Source organism: Sarcophilus harrisii, chromosome 1 (assembly GCF_902635505.1).
Source record: "Sarcophilus harrisii chromosome 1, mSarHar1.11, whole genome shotgun sequence".
Classification (NCBI taxonomy): domain Eukaryota; kingdom Metazoa; phylum Chordata; class Mammalia; order Dasyuromorphia; family Dasyuridae; genus Sarcophilus; species Sarcophilus harrisii.
The window spans coordinates 618,951,020-618,971,742 of NC_045426.1; the positions used below are offsets into that span (position 1 = coordinate 618,951,020).

Here is a 20,723-nt window from a genome sequence, read left to right on the forward strand (position 1 = left end):
CCAAAACCCAGGCTCAATTTAGTGTAGGGTTCAAGAGTCATAGGTAAGGAGACTAAAATTCAGAGTAATCAAAACCTACCCAATTGGTACTGCAGATTAGGTACCAGAATTCCTGTCTCCTTATATTATGGTTCAATGGTTTTTCCTATCACACAAGGCTGCTGCCACATCTAAATCTTTCTGACATCAATGACTCTAGTATTTCAAAAGTGGAAGTAAAATGAACTATTGCTCCAAAAGGCATTACATAGCCATATATATATATATATATTTTTTATAAAGGCCCAGAGGCATACTTAGTACTTCTTTATCAAAAGGTTTGAGCTGGATTTCTCCCTAAAAACAGAGCACAGAATCTATAAAAGCCATACTATTTAGAAATGTACTACTTTAGGAAACTAATAGCCATAGTAGGAAAAAAAAAAGTTTTGGGTTGCTTAGCTTAAACTTGCTAAACATTAATTCATTTTTATGTAATATTTTCTCAATATGCAATATGAAAATTGCATTTTTCAATATGAAAAAATATATAAATTCATATAATCTGTAATTGTAAGAACCTGCAGTGTGGATAGATCTTATTTTAATGGGAAATAAGTTTCCTTCTACCCCCATTATCCTTTGGCTTCTTTTCTTCTACATAAGATTAAAAAAAAACCACTGTTTTGAGAAGAGTTCCACAGACTTTACCAACTAATAAAATGGTCCAGAACACAAAAAAAGTTAAGAACCTCTTCCTTAAAGTCTCTGTCTCTTAGTGTGTCTCTCTAGTTCTTTCACTTTCTGAAGGTGTATATGTATTTGAAGCTGCTGGATGTACTAGGGCTATACGTGCCCATCTATGAATGGTCATATCAGCTCTGTCAAAATGCAGAAAAACGCTGAAAGTCATTCATATCTGCTTGAAAAAGATTTGTTTTAATCTCCTCTTGTGCTTATGATATGCATTCTATTTGTTACATGTCCTGTCTCCCCACTGGATTTTATATCTTTGTAACCTCTCATAATTCTAAACATATTGCTATAGTATTCAGGGAATTAATGTTTGCTGGACTGAATTATGGGGAGTTTTGAAGAAGTTTTATCATAAGAGAAATATGGTCCTAGCTCTGTAACAGAGGGTGTTGTTCATGCCTAATGTTTTGCATGACTTCATAATTATAATGGTTACTGTATTTCTTGCCTTCTGAATGGGTGGGGGAGGAGGTAGAAGGAAGAGAGAAAATTTGGAAATGAAAGTAAAAATAAACAAACACAGGATGTTGTTCCATTGAACAAGTCACATAACCTTTTGGTGCTTTAATTTTCTGATTCATAATTTGGATTTATTAATAGGGATTGAATTATTTGTCTCATGGGGTGATGGTGAAGAAAGAATTATAAAGAAAGAAGTACTGAAGCCAGCTCATACCAGTTTTTGAGGATGGATTATTAAGTTTTTTGTATGAATAGTTATACCTTTGAAATAAGCAAAGGCTAGAAAATCAGGGCTTGTTTAACTTTTTATTTCTTATATGGACATAAGAAAGTAGTGGAGAAAATGTCAATAGTGCAGATTAAACTTAAATGTGTTGTGAATTTTCAGAGACCTGGACGTTAAACATTTACTAGCCCACTCACTATTGGCTATATCCATGAGAGTTATTACCTATTCAAAAATCATTAATTGACCTTGATACACTACCCCACTTTACAGTGAACACTAGAATCCTGTATTTATTAAATGATAACAAAAACAAAAACAAATAAACTTACCCCAAGGAACTGCACCTTTATTCTGGGGACCATGAGGTAACGGGCTTGGAGGATCAGAGAGGGTTCTTTTGTGTCCTGGTGGTGGGGGTGGGGGTCTCTTCTTGGAAAGGGTGGAGCTGCCACTGGGGGGTTGGGTGCCTAGAGGGAGTGTTGAAGGTGGGCCTGTTGGACCTGGGGAAAAAAAAGAGAAAAAGAAAGGAAAAAAAAATGGGAAGAGGGAAGGAAGAACTCAATCCAGATCTCCTGGACACAGAACTAGTGGTTTAAAAATAAGCAAAGAACTCATAAGTCAGAACTTTAAACAAAACAGGAAAAGACAGAAAGCAAAAGATCTGGCCAGCATAGAGTCTATGAAAATTTCTATCAGTACAATAAACTAGAGGATATGGACTTGATGTTGCTATCTTTTAAAAATAAATGCTGGCAAAAAGTAATTTACAAAGCAATTTTTAAAAAAAAGAAACAAAACACCAAATAATCAACAAGGGATGTTAATGGGATTAAATCATCATTTGGTTACAACAGAAAAACACATTTCAAATCAGTCATTCCCTGGAAGCATCATGAGCACTATACACTTGAGGAGTTAAGGGTGAACAGTGCTGCTGGCAAAAATCAATACAGAGAAAACGAGCTGAAGGTAGAATAAGCCTTTCAAAAAGGCCATGACCAGTAAATTCCAAAGCATCTCTCAGACTCTGAACTTTACTTTCCATTACAATTTTTTATGTATGTATGTGTAGATGTTTAGAAAATTTCTCCTGAATTCTTCAAATAAAAAATGAAGTTAATAATGAAATTAATCATTTAAAAATGATCCTGAAATCTGTGCCATATACTCTCTACCCCAAAAAGATTATTTCTTCAATGGAAAAGAGTACAGCTTTTTTCCTCCTTCCATGACATATATATTGGATTATTCTAGAAATCACAGACTTTCTATTATACTAGAAGCTGGGACAAATTATATACAGTAAATAAGACATTCTGCCCTACTGCTTTAAAAAAAAAGTCCATTTTTCTCTGAAGGACAAGATGCAGTACTAGGAAAGACATGAAATAATGATGCAGAATTCCTGGGGGCACTAAGTTGGGTCTGGTCTGTTCCAGGCCAAATCAGGACTTTGTTTGCTTTTCTAAAGGCCCCCTAGAGTTGATAAGCACTGGCACAGAGTGGTCTGTTCCTGTTAAAGTGCTTTCTAACTATGCTTTTGGACACTCATTTCTGATACTAACATGACAAGCATTACCAAAAAAAGAAAAAAGAAAAAGGAAAATAAAAAGACCATCACCACATCACCACAGATTTAACACATCACAGTGTATACCTGATGATCCAGATAGGCTCCAAAAGAGCTTTCTACATTCTGTACATTAAAAGAAAAGGCTTAATTACTGGAGGCTTCTTTTCAAGGTCAAGATCATTTTTAATGTTACCTATTAATAATTATTCATTAGTAAGCCGTGTGACATAGTAAATAGAGGTTTGGAGGGAGGAAGATATAGGTTAGAAAATCCTCCTCCTGATGAAGAGCTAGACAACAATGGGTTTGTCACTTAACCCCTCAAGGACTCAGGTGGTTCTAACAGTCACAGAAAGTCACAAGAGTTGCCACTCTGCCTTGGTTATGGAGGTTTCCACACTGGGATTTCCCTAATTGATGAAATCCCAGGTTTTATATTTCCCCTTTACCCTAGAGGCAATTAGATGGCACAGAAATACCAACACTGGGCAAAATCAAGAAGAACTGAATTTACACTAGCTGTGTGACCCTGGAAAACTAATTCATCTGCTTCAGTTTTCTCATCTGAAAATGTTGATAATAAAAGCAACTAACTCAGAGGGTTGTTGTAAGGATCAAATGAGGTAATCTTCACAAGGCACATAGCACAGTGCCCTGACACATAGTAGGCGCTTAATAAAAGTTGTTCTTTCTCTTCATTCCCCCCAAAATTTAACAACAAAAATTTATAATAATTACTTTTGAATGTTATTCTGGCTTTGGGATAAACTAATATCCTAATTAAAATTAGGACATGATTCAGTGCAGAAGGGGCAAGTATTACTTATTTTAAAAAATGGTGGATCTTGGACTTGGATGGGACCTTAGAAGCCCCCCTACTTCAATTATCTGGTATATGAATGCTCTCTACAATATTCTTAATTTAAAAAAAAAAAAAGATCATGTAGCTAATTTGGCACATTTTCATGTACAGGCAGCTTATTCCATATTGGGTCAGCTTTAAATGTTAAGAAGTTTTTACTTACATTGAGTTGAAATTTTTCTCCCCTTGTAACTTCTACCTATTGATCCAAGTGCTATACTCTGGGGCCAAACAGAACAAATCCTCTTCTTAACATTATACCTTTCCAAATAATGATGACAGCTATCATATTTTCTCAAAATCATTTTTTCAACACAAACACTCCCAGGCTCTTGAACCAATTTAAAAATCAATGGTATCTCTGGGAAACTTTCTCCAGTTCTCTCACTATTCTAGTTGCTCTTATTATTTATGGACAGAAAAATCACTGGATTTTAGAGTTGGGGGAGACCTTACTACCCATCTAGTACAACCCTTAACTGAAACAATCCCTATTATGTCACTTCAACAATTAGCCATCCAATCTCTGTGGAAGATCTCCAATAAGAGGGAGTCTATTGCTTCCCAAAATAATACTCTTCACTTTGGAAAGGCCTGATGGTTAGATAGGACAGTTAGGGGGCTCAGTGGATAGACTGCTGGGCATGGAGTCTGGAAGATACATCTTCCTGAATTCAATGTGGCCTCAGACACTTATTAGCTGTCGATCCTGGACAAGTCACTTAATTTTGTTTGCCTCAGTTTCCTCATCTGTAAAATGAGCCAGAGAAAGAAACAGCAAACCATTTCAATATCTTTGCCAAGAAAACACCAAATGAGGTCATGAAGAGTCAGACAAGACTGAATAATTGTTACATAGTTTTCTCCCTTATAATAAGCTTAAATTTATATCTTTCCCATTTCTACTCATTAGTTTTAATCTGCTTTTAGAAGCAAACAGAACAAGTTTAATCTCTTTTACACATTATGACCTTTCAGATGCTTGAGGACAGGTAGGCTGCCCCTTCGAAAATACTTCAGATGTTGTCAGGCAGGCAAAATATGTGGGGATTCCTCCTATCATTTCACGAAACTTCCATTAATGTAGCCTAATGTAGCACTAGCCTTTTTGGCTACCATTTTATACTGCTCTGCTGAGTCATAATGAATTTGCCTTTTTTTTGATCCCTTATGTTCCCTTTCTACCATGTATCCTTCATCCTATACATGCCATTGATTTAAAAAAAAAAATCTAAAGTGTAGCTTTCTTTCTTAAAAAAAAAAAAAAAAAAGACATCTAAGTATTATAGTTGGGATAAGATATCTGTACTTTCTAGGTAAGCTTTGAAAATTATGTCCCTGATTTGTTATTGCCCATGGAAGACTTAACTATAATACAATGGTCTTGACTTATATTGAAATAAACATCTATGTGCCACAGAGAACAGGATTTTCTAGCATTAAAAGCATGCACTTTTACAGAGAGCAGTGTGAAAAACCTACACAAAAATTGTATTCTGATGTTTCATCAGTGCATGGGCGTAATTCTGGGGTCTGGAAGGCTTTGTTTGGGGACACTGCCTCTAAGATGAAAAGGCTAAAAGAAAATGGCTAGGACCAGTCTTGTGAAAAACAAAATTTCATCATCAGAAGATCAGATACTAGGAAATGGATTTTTGGCTAGGGTAAATCACAAAATAAAAATATAAAACAGCTTTTATTTTTTTGTGGTTCCCTTTTGCTTCTATATTGACAAGAAATGAGTGGCAGAAAAGGGGAGCTAAGAATCATATACTTCTCATACTGCCTAACAAACATTAATGAGATCGTTAGGACTCAGTGTACAATCTTTGTTCAATGGCCTGCAAATGTACCTCAGATACTATAACTAACAAATGTGACAATAGATGAACAGCCTGTGTACTATTTATAGAGGCAATTGGTCAATCCACAAAAATTTATTAGGTGTTTACTCTATGCCAGGACAACACTAAGGAGACAAAGAAAAAATGAAAACAGTTTGTCCTAAAGGACTTAAAAGTGTAATGGTGGAGACATCCTCTGTATAAACAGATTTATATAAGATTCCTGTAGAATCTTATAGAAAACAGTACTGGTAGCTAAGGGAAGGGATCAAGGGAACCCAGAAAAAACCCATTGCAGAAGGGGCACTTTGGTTGAGTCTTAAAGGAAAGCAAGTATTTTAATAAGGAGAAATAAGAAAGGAGAAAATTCAAAACATGGAGATAGTCAATATGGCTGGATTGTAGCATGAGTTGAGGAAGAAAATGAGGAAAAGTTGAAAAGATAGGTGGGGAGCAGGTTAGGAAGAACTTTAAATAGCAAATACATGAGTTTATATTTGATCCTAGAAATAACAGGGAGACACTGGTGTTTGCATGGGATAAATTAGGAAACTCATTTTGACGGCTGTTCAGACAGCTGATTAGAATGAAGAGAGAATACAGGAAGAGAGACCATTTGGATGCCAGTTGAGAGGTGATAATAAACTGGATTAGGATGGTAGTTGTGTCACTGGAGAGAAATGGGTATGAAAGTAATGGAGAAAAAAATGATAGAACAGTGTAGAGAAATGACTCTATAAGAGAAATTATGGAGGGAGAAATGATAGGATTTTGCAAGTTACTGGATCTATGGAGTGAGACAGTGAGGAATCAAGGAGGACATCAAAAGTGCCAATCACTCCTTCAAATTTCTTAAAACATTTTTCTGGACTCTTCCTTCTTACTTACCTTATTCTTTCCTTGTACACAATTGTTTGTACATTTGTATTTCCTATCATTAACATGTAAACTCCTTGAGAACAGTGTCTCCATTCCAGTTAGATAACTACAGTATCTTGCCCAGAGGAAGCATTTAATTCACTTTTCCTTCACTGAACTGAAAGCCCTTAACATGTTGGAAGGATGTTCTCTGGAAAATTTATAGAAATACACGAAAAGGAATTCTGTAGAATGGGAAGGCAGGAAGGCATTGCTAGCCACCATAGTGATGATATCACAAATCCTTCTAACCAACTTAGTATTAAAGTTATGGTCAAAGGTCCCTGATGATTTCCCTTAAGTATTTCATCTTAGCTGGAGGTCCACTTTGCTTTAATCCCCAAGTCTGGACTCTTCCAGATAGAGATCCACAAATTGTGACCCAAAGTCAACATTAAGCAACCAAAAATCTGTCTCTGTAACTTCCACTCACAATTCCTATTTCTTCCAGGGATGGGGAAAGGGAGAGAAAAAAATGGGTATATATGTGTGTATGTATGGGAAGGGAGGGGAATAGGGAGGGATAGAAGAAAAAGCACATAACAAGTACTTAATGTTTAATTGATTTAAATAGAACAGAGTTTACTCAATTTTCCCTATGAGAGTACCCCAAAACTGGAAGAGCTATCATACTCCTGTCTTTCCTAAACTAGACATCTTCAGTTTTTTAAAAAAAAGAATATTAATAATAGCATGGTCATCATCATAATTACCCTTTCCAGATGCAGTTTATCAAGATCCCTCCCTTAAATGCAGAATCTAGGATCAGATACAACATTCCTTCCAGATGTGGTACACCAGAAAAAATGACAGAGACTATCATATCGTTCATTATAGACATCCTAAGCAGGCTAAGATCACAATAGGTTTTTTTGAGTCTCCTAGTCTCTTGCCAATTCATACTAAGCTTGTAGTCTATTAAAAGCTGAGTTATTAGTCATTACAGTTTCTGGAATAATCCTGAAAGTTCACAAGGGAAATGCAAAAAACTCTTGAGCTCAGTGTGTAAAGAAAGAAAACAGAACACCTGTCAGAGTATGACTCTCTACTTCACTCTGAAGTCCTGCAGGAATATAATTTAATTAATGAGAATGCTTGTCCCTTTCACAACTCAGGGAACTTCCAACAATGAAGCATTTCGGTGGTACGGTGGATAGTGCTGGACTTATCATCAAGAAGACATAAGGTTTAAATCTTGCTTAGGGAATTATCAACTTTCATTTAACCTCTTTTTGTCTAATTTTCTTCATATGCATAATAAGGGTAATAATTACTTTATAAAATTGTTGTGACGATCAAATGAGTTAACTCTTTGTGACCCTACTTGGGGTTTTCTTAGTAAAGATGCAGGAGTAGTTTACCATTTCTTTCTCCAGCTCATTTTGCTGATGAGAAAACTGAGGCAAGCAAGGTTAAATAACTTAAATAACAGGGTCAGACAGCTGGTAAATATCTGAGGCCATATTTGAAAACAGAAAAAAGAATTTTCATCATTTCAGGTCTAGCACTTTATCCACTGAGCCATCCACTCTTGTTAAATCTTAAAGCACTGTATAAATACAATATAGCTATAATAATGCCTCTAAAAATGATGTTTTCCAATACTGTCTGATAATAACAACAACAACAAAAAAATCAGCCACATCAAACGTTCCAAAATGAAAATGTATTAAAAGTGTTTCTTCTCAGAGAAATCTGTGTATGGGAACAACTTGAGCTAAAACTTGTCAATAATGAACAAAATAAGACCTAGTTAACTACATTTTTGTAACCTTAAAAGTGAAGAGGACAGTATGGAAAATGCTGTTGAATACATATATTCCTCTTTCAGAATCTATAAGGAATGGGCCCCAAACCAAACAAATCCTCCTGAATAGAAGTTCTGATACTTGTAGATAATGGCTAATAGTTCTTTGGGTACTACTCACTTGAGGAGAAAAGAAACATTTTCTGGGAAAAAAAACCTGAGTAATCCCTGAGTCAAGGAATAAGTAGTTTTAGAGAACAAAGAAAAAGGAAAAAAGAATTAACTCTGAATCAAGCACATCTCTGAGGGGGAAAAAAATTGAAGCAAGATCAGGTAAAGAGGCTCACTGACCATCAAACATGGATAAAGTAACCTAGATATGTAATTATCCGCAACTTAACTATACTGTCTAAGATCATAAAAGGAAAATTAGGAAAAACTTCTTACTGGTAGTACCTGACTTCTAACCAACTATTCTTGATTGATTATTCTTTTAAAAATTATCTATTTTTTCAAAATTATATTAATGTTAGATTTTTAAAAAAGTTTACTAGGATTAGATAAATCATTCAACTATGGCATAAATTAGTGCAGGGCATATCTTTTAGTTTGAGCATTAACTACCACATGCAAAGCTGTTGCAGTCATCTAGGAAATCATGATTAACAGATCAAGATGCTATATGTCTATTATTTTTATTTTTACCACAGAATGAGGGATACGGTAGAACCAATGTTCCAGTTAATGGCAGAACAGGTACTGTAATGGAAAGCAACACAAATATGTTAACAATGACTATTAGCAGGAAAAGCATTTGATTTTTCCACAGTCCTTGAAAAATGTGGCATTGACTATAAAAAAAAGAAGCATGTCTTCTGATTGATTCCTTTTGGTTTTTAGTGGCCACATATTAATTTCTGCTGACTTAAGAAATTCAGGTATTTTACACCGAATCTTTGGAACCAAGGGAGATAAAAAACCAAACAAACAAACCAAAAAAACACTTAAGGTCTGGGAAATTACCTTTATCACTACTGATATTGCCTGAACTTGGACACAAAACCTGTAGGAATTATTTATAAACATGACCATTTTTATATTTCAAAGTACAAAGCACGATTCCGAGAAGGATTTATAATGCCACAAGGGTGAACATTCCTGGAAATTCCAACCCCTCCACATAATTTAGTTAGCAGCTTTTATGAAGATCATTGATCAATGTATCACTAGAGCTTCTCTGAACATTGACTGATCTCCACATGATAGATATATAGTATAGTTTCAAAAATATCTTTCTAAAATAATGGGCAGAGTCCTGGGCTTAGAGTCAGGAATCCTACTTAAGAGTCACTTAAGACTCTTAAGACACTTAAGAGTCAACTACTAATTCTTTGTGACCCTGATCAAATCACTTAACCATTGGTTTGCCTTAGTTTTCTAATCTGTAAAATGGATATAATACTAATACCTACCTCCAAGGGTTATTGTGAGGATCAAATGAGAACATAATTGTATACTGCTTGGTACAAAATAAGTTGGTATACAAATATTAGCTATCCTTATTATAATTATTACCAAATTTTCATAGTCCAGGGCTTTGAAGAGTAGATGATTTTACTGTCTTTTTTAAAATGAGAGATCATACAAATAAATGCATTTAATCTATTGAAGAGGAAGTTATGTTTTTAAATAAAAAATGATCACTTTCAGATCAGCTTTAAAAGCTCAGTATTATTTCTTCTTTGTGAAATTCAAAGGTATTGATATGAATAGGTTATCTATCTTGTTCAAGTTCACATAGGGAAGCCAGGTATCTCCAAGATTAAAGTCGTCTATAGTGATACAAAGTCCCTGATTTCTTTTAGTGGCAGCGAATTTAGGGTTAGCAGCGAATGCCTTATGGTCCTTCTAGAGGTACAGTGTTGTAGTGGCTAGAGAGTCCTGCCTTGGACAATTACAAGCTATGTGACCATGGGCAAGTCAGATAACTTGAAGGCCTCCATTTTTTTTGGATTGTAATGAGAATAAAATGAGATGATGTTTGTAAAACATTTTGCAAACCGTAAAGGGCTCTACAAATGCAGTCATTGTTTGAAACAGTTCATAGGTTTATTAACATAATCTGGCTATCATAAATGCAATTTGTTAGCTTTAGAAAGCGAAGAAATACCTAATGTTATTAAGGAAAGATAGTAGCACTGGGGGAATAGTATGGAGCCTAGTGAGTGAATTTGGTTCAGGGTTTAGCAATGACCTGGAGAACTTTTGACTCAGTTTGACATTGAAAGCTCTAAAGAAAATACTGGTACTTTTAGTTCACTCCCACAAAGACTTTAAATTGTAAGGCTACCATTAGGAAATTCAAATATAATGGAGGCCTTTAGAAGGTTGGTGCTAGGAGCCAGGGCAAAAGAGTACCTAATCATATTCTTTCAGGATTTGAATTTTATAAAGTTATTAGGAGAAATGATTTGACCTGTGTCTTTTTGTAAGACATGCAATTAGTATACTGTTATGTTGGAATCCCACAGTGATTCTATAAAAATTAAAAAGTAAACAACAAAATAACCTTTCTAAATGCAGGTTATTACGCTAATGCAATAATCATATGACTGAAAAGGTATGTTTACTGAAAAATCAAACTTTTTAGGCTAAGGAAATGCTTTTTAAAGGAAATCTGTGGCATACCTTTTTGTAAAGAGAAGAATCTATTTAAATGCAAATATTCATCTCTTAATTAATGTCTGAATTTCTATCAAATTTTTAAACTTGTTGAGGGTAAGGCTTGTTTCATTTTTGTTGTTATATTCTTAGTGCCTAGCACATATAGTAGATACTTAATATATGCTAATTGAATTGAATTCTAAATTCTTAATAGAAGATACATATTTTTATTTAGAATTTCTCCCAAAAAAATTAAGTAAAAAAAGTCTGGGAAGATTTGAGACTGATAATTGTCTAATCCTTGTGAGACTAGGAAAAATTATAGCTAAAATTTGCTATTAAATTTAGTGTTCTAGGAAAAATTTATTACATATCTATTTTCTTTACTTAATGCTATTTGTATCATATTACCACATTTGGGAATGGCTGATAAATTTAAAAAAAAATGGAATATTAAAGTTGGAAAAGACCTCAGAGGTCATCAACTCTAACTCTCATTTGAAGAATAAATCTTAACAGGTGGGCATCTTCCCTTAGAGGTTATTGGTGATAAGCTTCCTGCTTCATAAAGCAGTCCCACTCACTGTTGGAAAACTATTTACTAGAACTTTTCCCTCATACTAAGTCAAAGAGGCTATTCTTGAATTTCTAGATTTACTCCTTTACCCAGACCCATGCCAATTCTCTTTCTTACTTATAGCAATCTTTTAGATATTTGAAACCCAGCCATCATGTCCATGTATACCCTCTTTATAGAATATTTTCAATTTTTTTTTCATCTTCATTGTTCTTCTCTGGCCCCATTTCTATTTTTCAATATCCCTCCTAAAATGTGTCACCCCAAACTGAACAAAATACTCCAACTTTGGTCTAATGCTGTACTTTATGATTCATGCAACTTGGGGATTTTTTAAAAAAGCAATTATTCAATATTCCTGAATGTTATCCTTCATGAGGCATATAGTGAAGACTTCCTTCCCTTTCTTTTCCACACCCTACATATGTCAGAAATAGCACCCCTCAAATCTGCTGAATTTTCTGCAAGGAAACAGAAAAATAATTATATTTTGTAGTTAAGAGGGCTCAGGTAATTTATTCAGTGGTGATTTCAATAGGATTAAGAGAGATTGATTTAAAAAAAAAAGACTGGCAAAAGATCTTAGTCAAATGAAGGAAAATAGTCTGGAGGAAGTTTCTACTACGGAACCAGTCAAATTGGCTGCTTTCCCACAAAGCCAACCCCCTTCCCCACCAGGAAACTGTAAAGTCATCAATATGTGACTAATGTAGCCAATAGAAAAATATTTCTAAAGCAAGACATCTAAATCACATAATTGCTCTTCTTTCATGACAGCTTGGTCCACCCTCATATTTTGAGAAATTCTTCTCTTCTCTTTCCTTCCAGATCTTTTCCTAACTACTGTCATTGATAGAGTATGAAAGCTAAGGAAATTACATGCAAAGGAGGTTATGTAACTCTACTAGAAGGTGGGGGTGGAGGGTGTTCTTGGTTAAAATGGGTTCTTTGTTAAAATTTTGGAGAAAGATTTTCAGCTAGTGGACAACTTAAAAAAAAAAATCCACCAAAATCCTTAATACATCTATTGTGGCTTCATGATTGATTTGATCTCATCTAAACTTTTTATTTCCGCCAGCTACAAGCAGAGAACTCTGCACAAAGCTGGCTTTTTGTAGCTGTACATGATATATCCTCCTTGACCTTTTCACACTTCTTTTTAGCACCCTCATAGCAGTTATAGTCTGTTCAGATTAATTTGCACTCATAGTTTGTTTTTTGTTATCTTCTTTAATTATGAATTTGAGTGTGAAGATGTTGGTTTTCTTTACCTACACTGTGAACTCTTTAAATGCATAGATAGTATCTCCTAATTTTAATTTTAAGCCCCATTGTATATATTGATGATCTGCAAAGAGTAGGTCATCTGGATAGGTAACTGTCAACAATATAAACTCTTAAAATTCTACATTAAAGAATATTTCAAATAAAATGGAGTCATATTATTTTTCAGATTTTTATAGTGCTTCAAACCAGCTGACCCAAAAAATCCTAAGAAATAGCTACAAAGGAATTCATTGTAATTAAAACATAATTTTATGTCAGTGAATCCACTAAAATGCCTGGAAATCTATAGGTCATCTAAATATGGTTTTTGACATCTAGTATACCTATTAATAAGCTTAGCAAGCTCTTTCTATGTTAAAGCAAAGGTGAACTTAAACCTAGCCCTATGCTTGAGAAAATATTAATGAATTTTTATTCTGCTACTGATTATTTAGCTGGTTGCAATTATATAAGGGAGAATCCAGTATTTTAATGGGTTTTATTTTCTTTTCAAAGCCAGAAAACTACCCATTATAACTTGAGGTTTCAATCTTTATAACTTTCTGTATTCTGCTAGAATACTATGAAAATACTAGTCACTCAAACATTCTGCTGTACATTAACTGCCATTCATTCCAAGAGAGGACTCAATATAATAAGTCCTCAAGACACATTTTGTATAGTATCACAGAACAATTCTTGCTGTTTAGTGTTTTGTCCTTTAAAACAAAAAGAACTAAAAATAAATAGAAATAAAACCCCCAACCCACCACACCTTCTAGTATTTTATAGTCCTAATAAAATATTGTGAATTTCAAAGAAAAAGAAAATTTTCTTTTTTGGGGCGGGGGGAGTGGTTGGGGAGGAAGTCTTGTATAACAGGAGGGACAAATACTTCAGTAATCATCTGGACTCTCTTGCCCTGACTTAATTATAGAAATCTCCTTGAACTTCATACATAAAATGGCTCAATAAAAAAACTAGCTCCATATAAGCATGAAATACTACTTATTTGAGGTTCTGAATTACGAATTTCCTCATATTCCTTGAATTTTATTTTATTTTTTATATTCCTTGAGTTTTAACATAAGCTTTAGTAAAGCATAATTAGGTTTTGATGTCAATTTAGATTGAACCTTTTTGAATTTTGATAGGAGGTAACTAACACTTCTGGGAAAAAATGAAATCTAAACTGGCTCCTTTTATGAGAATTCTCTTTCTGGCTTCCTCTGAATTTCTCTTCATTTGTCTTTAGTACTGGGTGGTGAAGGTGGGAGGAAATTGTTTTATCCTTGTTTTCACGTTTCTTCCTCACCTGAAGCCATAATACCCTATGACACCCTAATGGATGGCAGTAGAAACTGCTGCTGTCACAAATAAAGGATAACAGCTTCCTAGCTAAGAACAAGTTGTAGAAACAAGAGAGAATCACAAAGGTCCTCTTTTCATGCAAAAGTTTGATTTTTTTTTTAAAATAAGATTTTAATATGTAGAAATTAATTGCTTTTAAAGCAATGTTGTCTAATAACTGAGTTACAAGCATTGGTTTTCTCTTCTCAAAGAATATCCCTTGAGTTTCAAATCACTTTTAAAATGGCCTATAAAGTTTCTGTGTGATATGATGCTTGGATACCTAGATGTTTGCATCTGATGAAGCATATCTTTGTGAATGTTTATTTAATCAAAGTTATTTTTGGGGGGTGGGGCGGGGGAAAGGACAGGGAAAGATGGAAGACTTCATTTAGGATATGTTTCAGCTTTAAAAAATAATAATTCTCTTTTCCTTAGGAGACCAAGTAAGTGACTGGTTGCAGTAGTCATTGAATATTTAGTTCATCAGATTATTAAATAATTTTGCCTTTTGGAAAATAGCTAGCTAGCTGAGAATTGGTATTAAATAGTACACAAAAGCCCCCACTCCCTCCAACATTATACTTAGATATAATTTCTGAGTGAAAAATATGTCATGTGAAGTTTGATTTTTACAGGACTAGAATAGGAAGAGCAGGACAATAGGCCTAATCTTTCTCTATTTCCATTTCCTTCATTTATAAGGACAATTAAAACTCATCTACCCCGAGGCTAAAGGATATAACAAGCTTTTATCACTTATGTGCCACAGATCACCATAAAGTATTTCTACAGATTAAAACACTTGACCACTACACTTAAATATATTAATAATTTCAGAGCAGAAGGGAACTGATTAATTCTCAGTGGAAAGTAATTTATAATTTCCTGAAAAACTTAATATGACAAAATTTTGAATGCATGAGTGAATATGTGCACATGCGTATAGGTATATTCCAATCTAATATAATATTATTTTTACCTGGTTTGATCATAGTTATAGGTTACCGTCATCATCATTTGCTTTTGTCACTAGTGGAAAATAGTATTACTGCCATCACATTCAACTCTGAATCATTCCACCTACCGCATCAGTTTTTTAGGATATAGTTTTAAAGAGCTTTCCAAATGTTTTACCTTTTCCAGCATTTCTTGGAGGCAGCGGGGGAGCATCAGCTGTTGGAGAGGTGGGCGACTCTATGCTTGTGGATGCAAAGATCTGGTTGGTAAATGCTCCGTAGGAGAGTCTCTGTTTGTCTCTCGGAGTGCTGAATCCTGGCAGTGCTAGCTTGTCCTGGGGGGACATACTGGAGGAGTGACAGAAACTCTGGGGTCGTGGAGAACGTTCCTTCTTGATTGGGCTAGGCTAAGGGGTGAAATTGTGATAGATGAAATGATAAATTGCTGCATTGTGATGTTAACATTAATGTACAGCGGGTGGGGAATTAGGAAACTCAACTCTTGAAGTTTAGAAATGTGAATTTTATGAGGTCAAGCTACAAGTTTATTACTAAAAACAATTGTAGGAAGGCACCATATATGAAAGAATGACCCTGATACTCCATTTCACATATATCAGTGTCAGATTAAAGATGCACCTGTAACAGTTGGCAGCAATTGCCTTGAAGTCATATAGTTTGCTTAAAAGGTTATTCATTAGAATTTATGGGTATCTTTCCCAATCTACACTTTAATTTCTTTGGTCTGGTTTCTCTTCTAACCTGAGTCTATCTAAAGGCACAGCTGCAGGAGGTATTGGACAAGGAGTCCATTTGAAGCAGGGCAATCTCTTCATTAATGGACTCTTTATTATGCATCACAACACAGAGGTGGTGATCCTAACTGTGCTAACTAACTCAGCATATCCAACCAAGCTGGAAAGGCTTCAAAATCATGGACCAGTGAGGGACTATAAGTCCATGGATTAACCTATTTAAAGCCATAATGGTTCATCACTAAATGTCTGTCATCTGATAGTGAATAAATTTGGTCATATTCCCAACATCAATGACAATAACTCACATTTATATAAATAATTTACAAGGAGATACAAAAAGGATCTTATCTTTTTTGAGTCTTACAATCAACCTTGTGAAGTAGGTCCTATAAATATTATTTTCATTTCACAGATAAGGAAACTGAGGCAAGCAGAGAGGCTACATGACCTGGCCAGCTTATATTACCGAGCTGGAAGTACTCACACAATGGCAACACAGATCCCTTAAGTCAGAAGTTCTGAACTGTTTCTGTCATGGGTATGTGGCAGTCTGGTAAAGCCCATGGACCCACAGAACTCTACCCTAAGTACTAAATTAAGTGTTAAGATTGTTTCAGGGGAAGATTTTGGCTAAATACTTTTGTTATTAGACAACTAGTATGACCAGGCCTGTATTGGAAACCTTGCAGTTGGAAGAAAGTGCCAGAGCTTGTACTGCTAGCACAGTCATAATGAACCCAAGGAACCTTCTATTCTACAATGATGTATTACAGTTGAACTTCCCTATAATCATGACATGTTAGAAGGGGAAGCATCCTTAAGAGTTTATCTACCCAATATCTTCATTTTACAAATAAGCCCAATGAGACTCAGTGATTTGTTCAAGCTTGCACAGTTAGGACTGGAATTCAGTACTCCTTATCTGTTGGTGTAAGGATATGGGAAATAGCTAATCCAAACAAGAGTCTTATCGGTTACACATCCCCAGTGACAAATTCCAGTGACAAGCCCTTTCTAACCAAGACACATGCCTTACTCTGCCTCCAGCCTACAATTTAAACCTCTATAATCCTAGTCCTTTGTCCCTTCGTGTGGATGGGACTTTTTTGCTCATTCCTACACTTTCTGGGTCTGATTCTGGTTCTGGTTTGATCTGAAATAGACAATTTAATCCACCGCATCAATTGCTCTTCCCAGTGTAACATGTGTTGCTTGGGCACTCAAGAATTAAAAAGTTCCCATAGCTAACTTGTAGGAACATTATGTAGTAGAACTAAGCATGAGAGGAACTCAAGAATTCAGTTTGGTACACTTATAAAGAATGTAACATATGCAGGGCACAGGTATTTTCCCCATAAAGACACAGGTATTCCCAGAAAATCACATGAATTATTCACACTCACCTTGTCGTCCAGATCATCATCACTTTCATCAATCTCTTCCTGGCGAAGATTCCACTCATACTCAACATGGACGTGTGGATTTAACTTCCCAGCTTTTGCCTGGGAAAGCTGAAAGTAACAAAGGTTAACAGTTCCAATTAAAACATTAAAATGAACTAATCTTACATTGACAGACCCAAACAAAAACCAAACCCTAGAGAACTTTACCCTTTTGAGTCCTGACCTCCCTGAGCCCCAAACTGGTAGCTGCTCATTTACACTCACAAGTAGGTCTCACTTCAGCCATTCATTTCACTCCAGGTCCATCTTACCACCTGTCCACACTGCCTTGTGAGTATGTGCTCTTTGGCCTACCCAACCATTTCTACTTCTGGAATCAGAATCAAATCAGATCTCTTGATCAATCTTCCCTTATGGTTCCATTCACTATCTCAGTAACTTTCCAAACAAAATATTTTTCCAAATAAAAAATAAAATAAAAATACCTGGCTACGTATAGGTGTGTTTTAGTACTTGCAAGTGATGAATATATCATCTACAATCTCTATTCAGGTCCCTATCTTCTATCACTTACCCCCAAATCCCAGTGACAAGCCTTTTCTAACCAAGACATATACCTTACTCTGCCTCGTGCCTACAGCTTAAACCTGATCATCTTTTTGCAACAGTTTTCATACTGGCTTCCATAACTCAAGCTTTCCCCACTTAAAGTAATCAAAGTACCAAAATGACATTCCTAGGGGAAGATCTGACCATGTCATTCTCCTTAATAAACTCTAGTGGCTCCCTATTACTTCCAGGATAAAATTTCAAGTCCTCTGTTGGGCATTTCAAGCTTTCCCAACTTGGGTGTCTTTTACCTTTCCTTCTTATATTTACATTGGTCTACTTTCAGTTCCTCATACATGACTCTGCATTTACACATTAGCTGTTTCCCATGCTTTGAATGCTCTCCTCTTAGATTTCCTACTTTCTGTCAAAACTCAGCTAAAATTCTACCTTCTGGAGGATGGGACTCCTAGGCTCCCATTTAGAGTTTCCATTTATGTGAGTATGTTCTCTTGCACTCTCTTTTTCTCATTCTCCTTCTTATGCTGATAGTTATTTACATGTCTTTCCCATTAGACTGTGAATTCCTTGGGCACAGAGACTATTCCCACCTTGGGCGCAGAGACTGTTCCCCCCCCACCTCCTCTTTTTTTGGGTATCTCCAGGGCTTGAGACAGTAACAGGAACATAGTAAGTACTTAAGAAACACTTGTTGACTAACTGCCTGATCATGATATCTGGAGGTCACTGGAGGTCCTCAAGTAAGCCTAACAGAAGCCTAAATTTAAGAAGTGTGAATTTAGTTGAAAGATCTCATTCTACTACTTCTATGCTAACGCTTGTGAGGCCCCATTGCAAGTTACCAAAACAATAAGTTCAAAGGCCACATCTGTATGGCATCTGGATGGCAAGTTGACCATTTTAACTATTTCTTAAAAGAGCTAATGTTTGGCTGAGTTTTTTTTTTTTTGATCAATTGTCAAAGAAGAATTTGCTTAGTTATGTACGATTCCATTTTTTGTCCAAATATTATGTGGAGGTAAATGATGGTTAACAAAGCGTGTTATTTCCCATTTACTCTTTCTTACCAAGTCTTCACATTGGGTGGCTTTTAGTCTCTTTGCTGTATCCAGGGCTGTTTCACCACCTTGGTTAACTAGAAAAGGCAAAAACTAAATTACTAAAATTGACTTCTTTGCCAAAGATATTGAAAAAGATATTGAAGTTCAAAGAAATTACAAGAAGGTTTAATTTTTAGTAAATTAAATTTTCTCATTATTCTACTTAGAAGGAACAACTTCTAAACAATATCGATATGTTCCTTTACCTATATCCACTGTTGGTTTGCTCCTCAGGAGAAGTTTCAAACATTCAGGTTTGTTATACATACTGCAGTAATGCAGAACTGTATTTCCTAGTGCAGTCTGTTTATCTAGGTTTCCACTAAAAGAGAGAGAAATAGAAATTAATAAATCTATTTAGTCATTAAAAATGAAGTAAAAGTCAATTTATAAGTTTCGCTTTCCCCTTCACTTTATTTTTCTTCCTTTTTATTGCAAATATGTATTTTTAGGCACTGATGCAGCTAGGTTGTATGATAGACTGAATACAAGCTTCAAATTTAACCTTAGTCACTCTTAACTATATGACAGGTAAAGTGACTTAGCCTGCCTGACTTAAGTTTCCTTATCTGTAAAAGGCAGATCATATATAGCATATATCTCCTGAGATTGGTGTAAAGATCAAATGAGTTATTTTAAAAGTGCTTTTGCAAATCTAAAGTATTACATAAAGGCTAACTACTACCATCATTAATTGTTAGGAAACAGTCATGGGAAAGTCCATTCATGTCTATCATGGAAAAGCAGGACAATAAGTGTAAATATTCTAAGAAACAATTTTCCAAATAATGTTTGCAATTTCCCTAAATACAACTTTTCTACTAGCTTGTTGAACTTTAGCAGGAAACTGTCACCATGGAGGTCAAATGTACTGTGGTTAGCATAAACCATGGGAAACAGCCAACTTCTCATTTCTTTAGGTTTCAAAACTGGGAAATAGTACATATAAAGATCAGAAATGTTTCACTTCATATAAAGCTTTGTCCAGCTCCAACAGATATAATTTTTAGATTTTATATTTATACATACACACACAACAACAACAGGAAAAAAACAAAGACTGGAGAAGTAATGGGAGAAGTGAGCAAAAGAAACTTTTTAACATCTTGGGAAAAGTTCCAAGTTCAAATGGTCTAATAGCAGCATTAAAAAACAGAGTATAAATAGACAGTGGATATTATCCTCTTTCCTAAGACACAGATTCAGGCTCTCATCAACACAAATTTCATATTATTTGGAAAATCACGGGATTTCAGTAGCTCAGGCACATCTTGTCCATGGCCAGCCTCACAACACTTGCAGAGTCCTGAAGTAAGCCACAATTTCTTTGTTGCATTGAGAACCTATTTCTGAGAGGGCATGTCCTCAGCCTGGGCTCTGAATGTAGTCAATACAGAAAAAAATTTTATGCATTGATTGCTGAATAATGTTTTTTACCTCCAGAAATTGCTGAAACTCGTCAATTAAATGAGTTCCATTCATTTCATTGGTGGCCATTAATATCCTGTTTTTGTTTGCAAAGGGTATTAGAGGTAAAAGGAGTGCTTCACTGGTGGCAGAAATGGGTTTGTGTTTCATACTCTGAAACTCCATCACTTTCAGGGAAGTGGTAGCTCTGTTTCATTATTGTATGACATGGATATTATTACATTTTTAAAAAAATTAATTTAAACTGCTAATGTTAGTCAAATCTTTCACCTCTGAAT

General features: G+C 35.1%; 1 protein-coding gene across 7 annotated transcripts in view; it reads right to left on the bottom strand.

The window, feature by feature from the left end:
- ASAP1 (ArfGAP with SH3 domain, ankyrin repeat and PH domain 1) overlaps positions 1-20,723 on the bottom strand; it is a 459,738-nt gene that overhangs the window by 24,205 nt on the left and 414,810 nt on the right. For 3 of the 7 annotated variants that reach the window (XM_031947198.1, XM_031947199.1, XM_031947202.1), the window contains 6 exons: positions 19,224-19,339; positions 18,985-19,052; positions 17,348-17,455; positions 15,365-15,593; positions 9,076-9,129; positions 1,756-1,926 (listed from right to left, as the gene is read on the bottom strand). In XM_031947198.1, the coding sequence (XP_031803058.1) occupies positions 1,756-1,926; positions 9,076-9,129; positions 15,365-15,593; positions 17,348-17,455; positions 18,985-19,052; positions 19,224-19,339 (746 nt within the window). Of the gene's footprint in view, positions 1-1,755; positions 1,927-3,083; positions 3,123-9,075; positions 9,130-15,364; positions 15,594-17,347; positions 17,456-18,984; positions 19,053-19,223; positions 19,340-20,723 lie in introns of all 7 variants that reach the window. The other 4 variants (XM_031947201.1, XM_023496501.2, XM_031947203.1 and 1 more) reach the window with 3 other exon arrangements.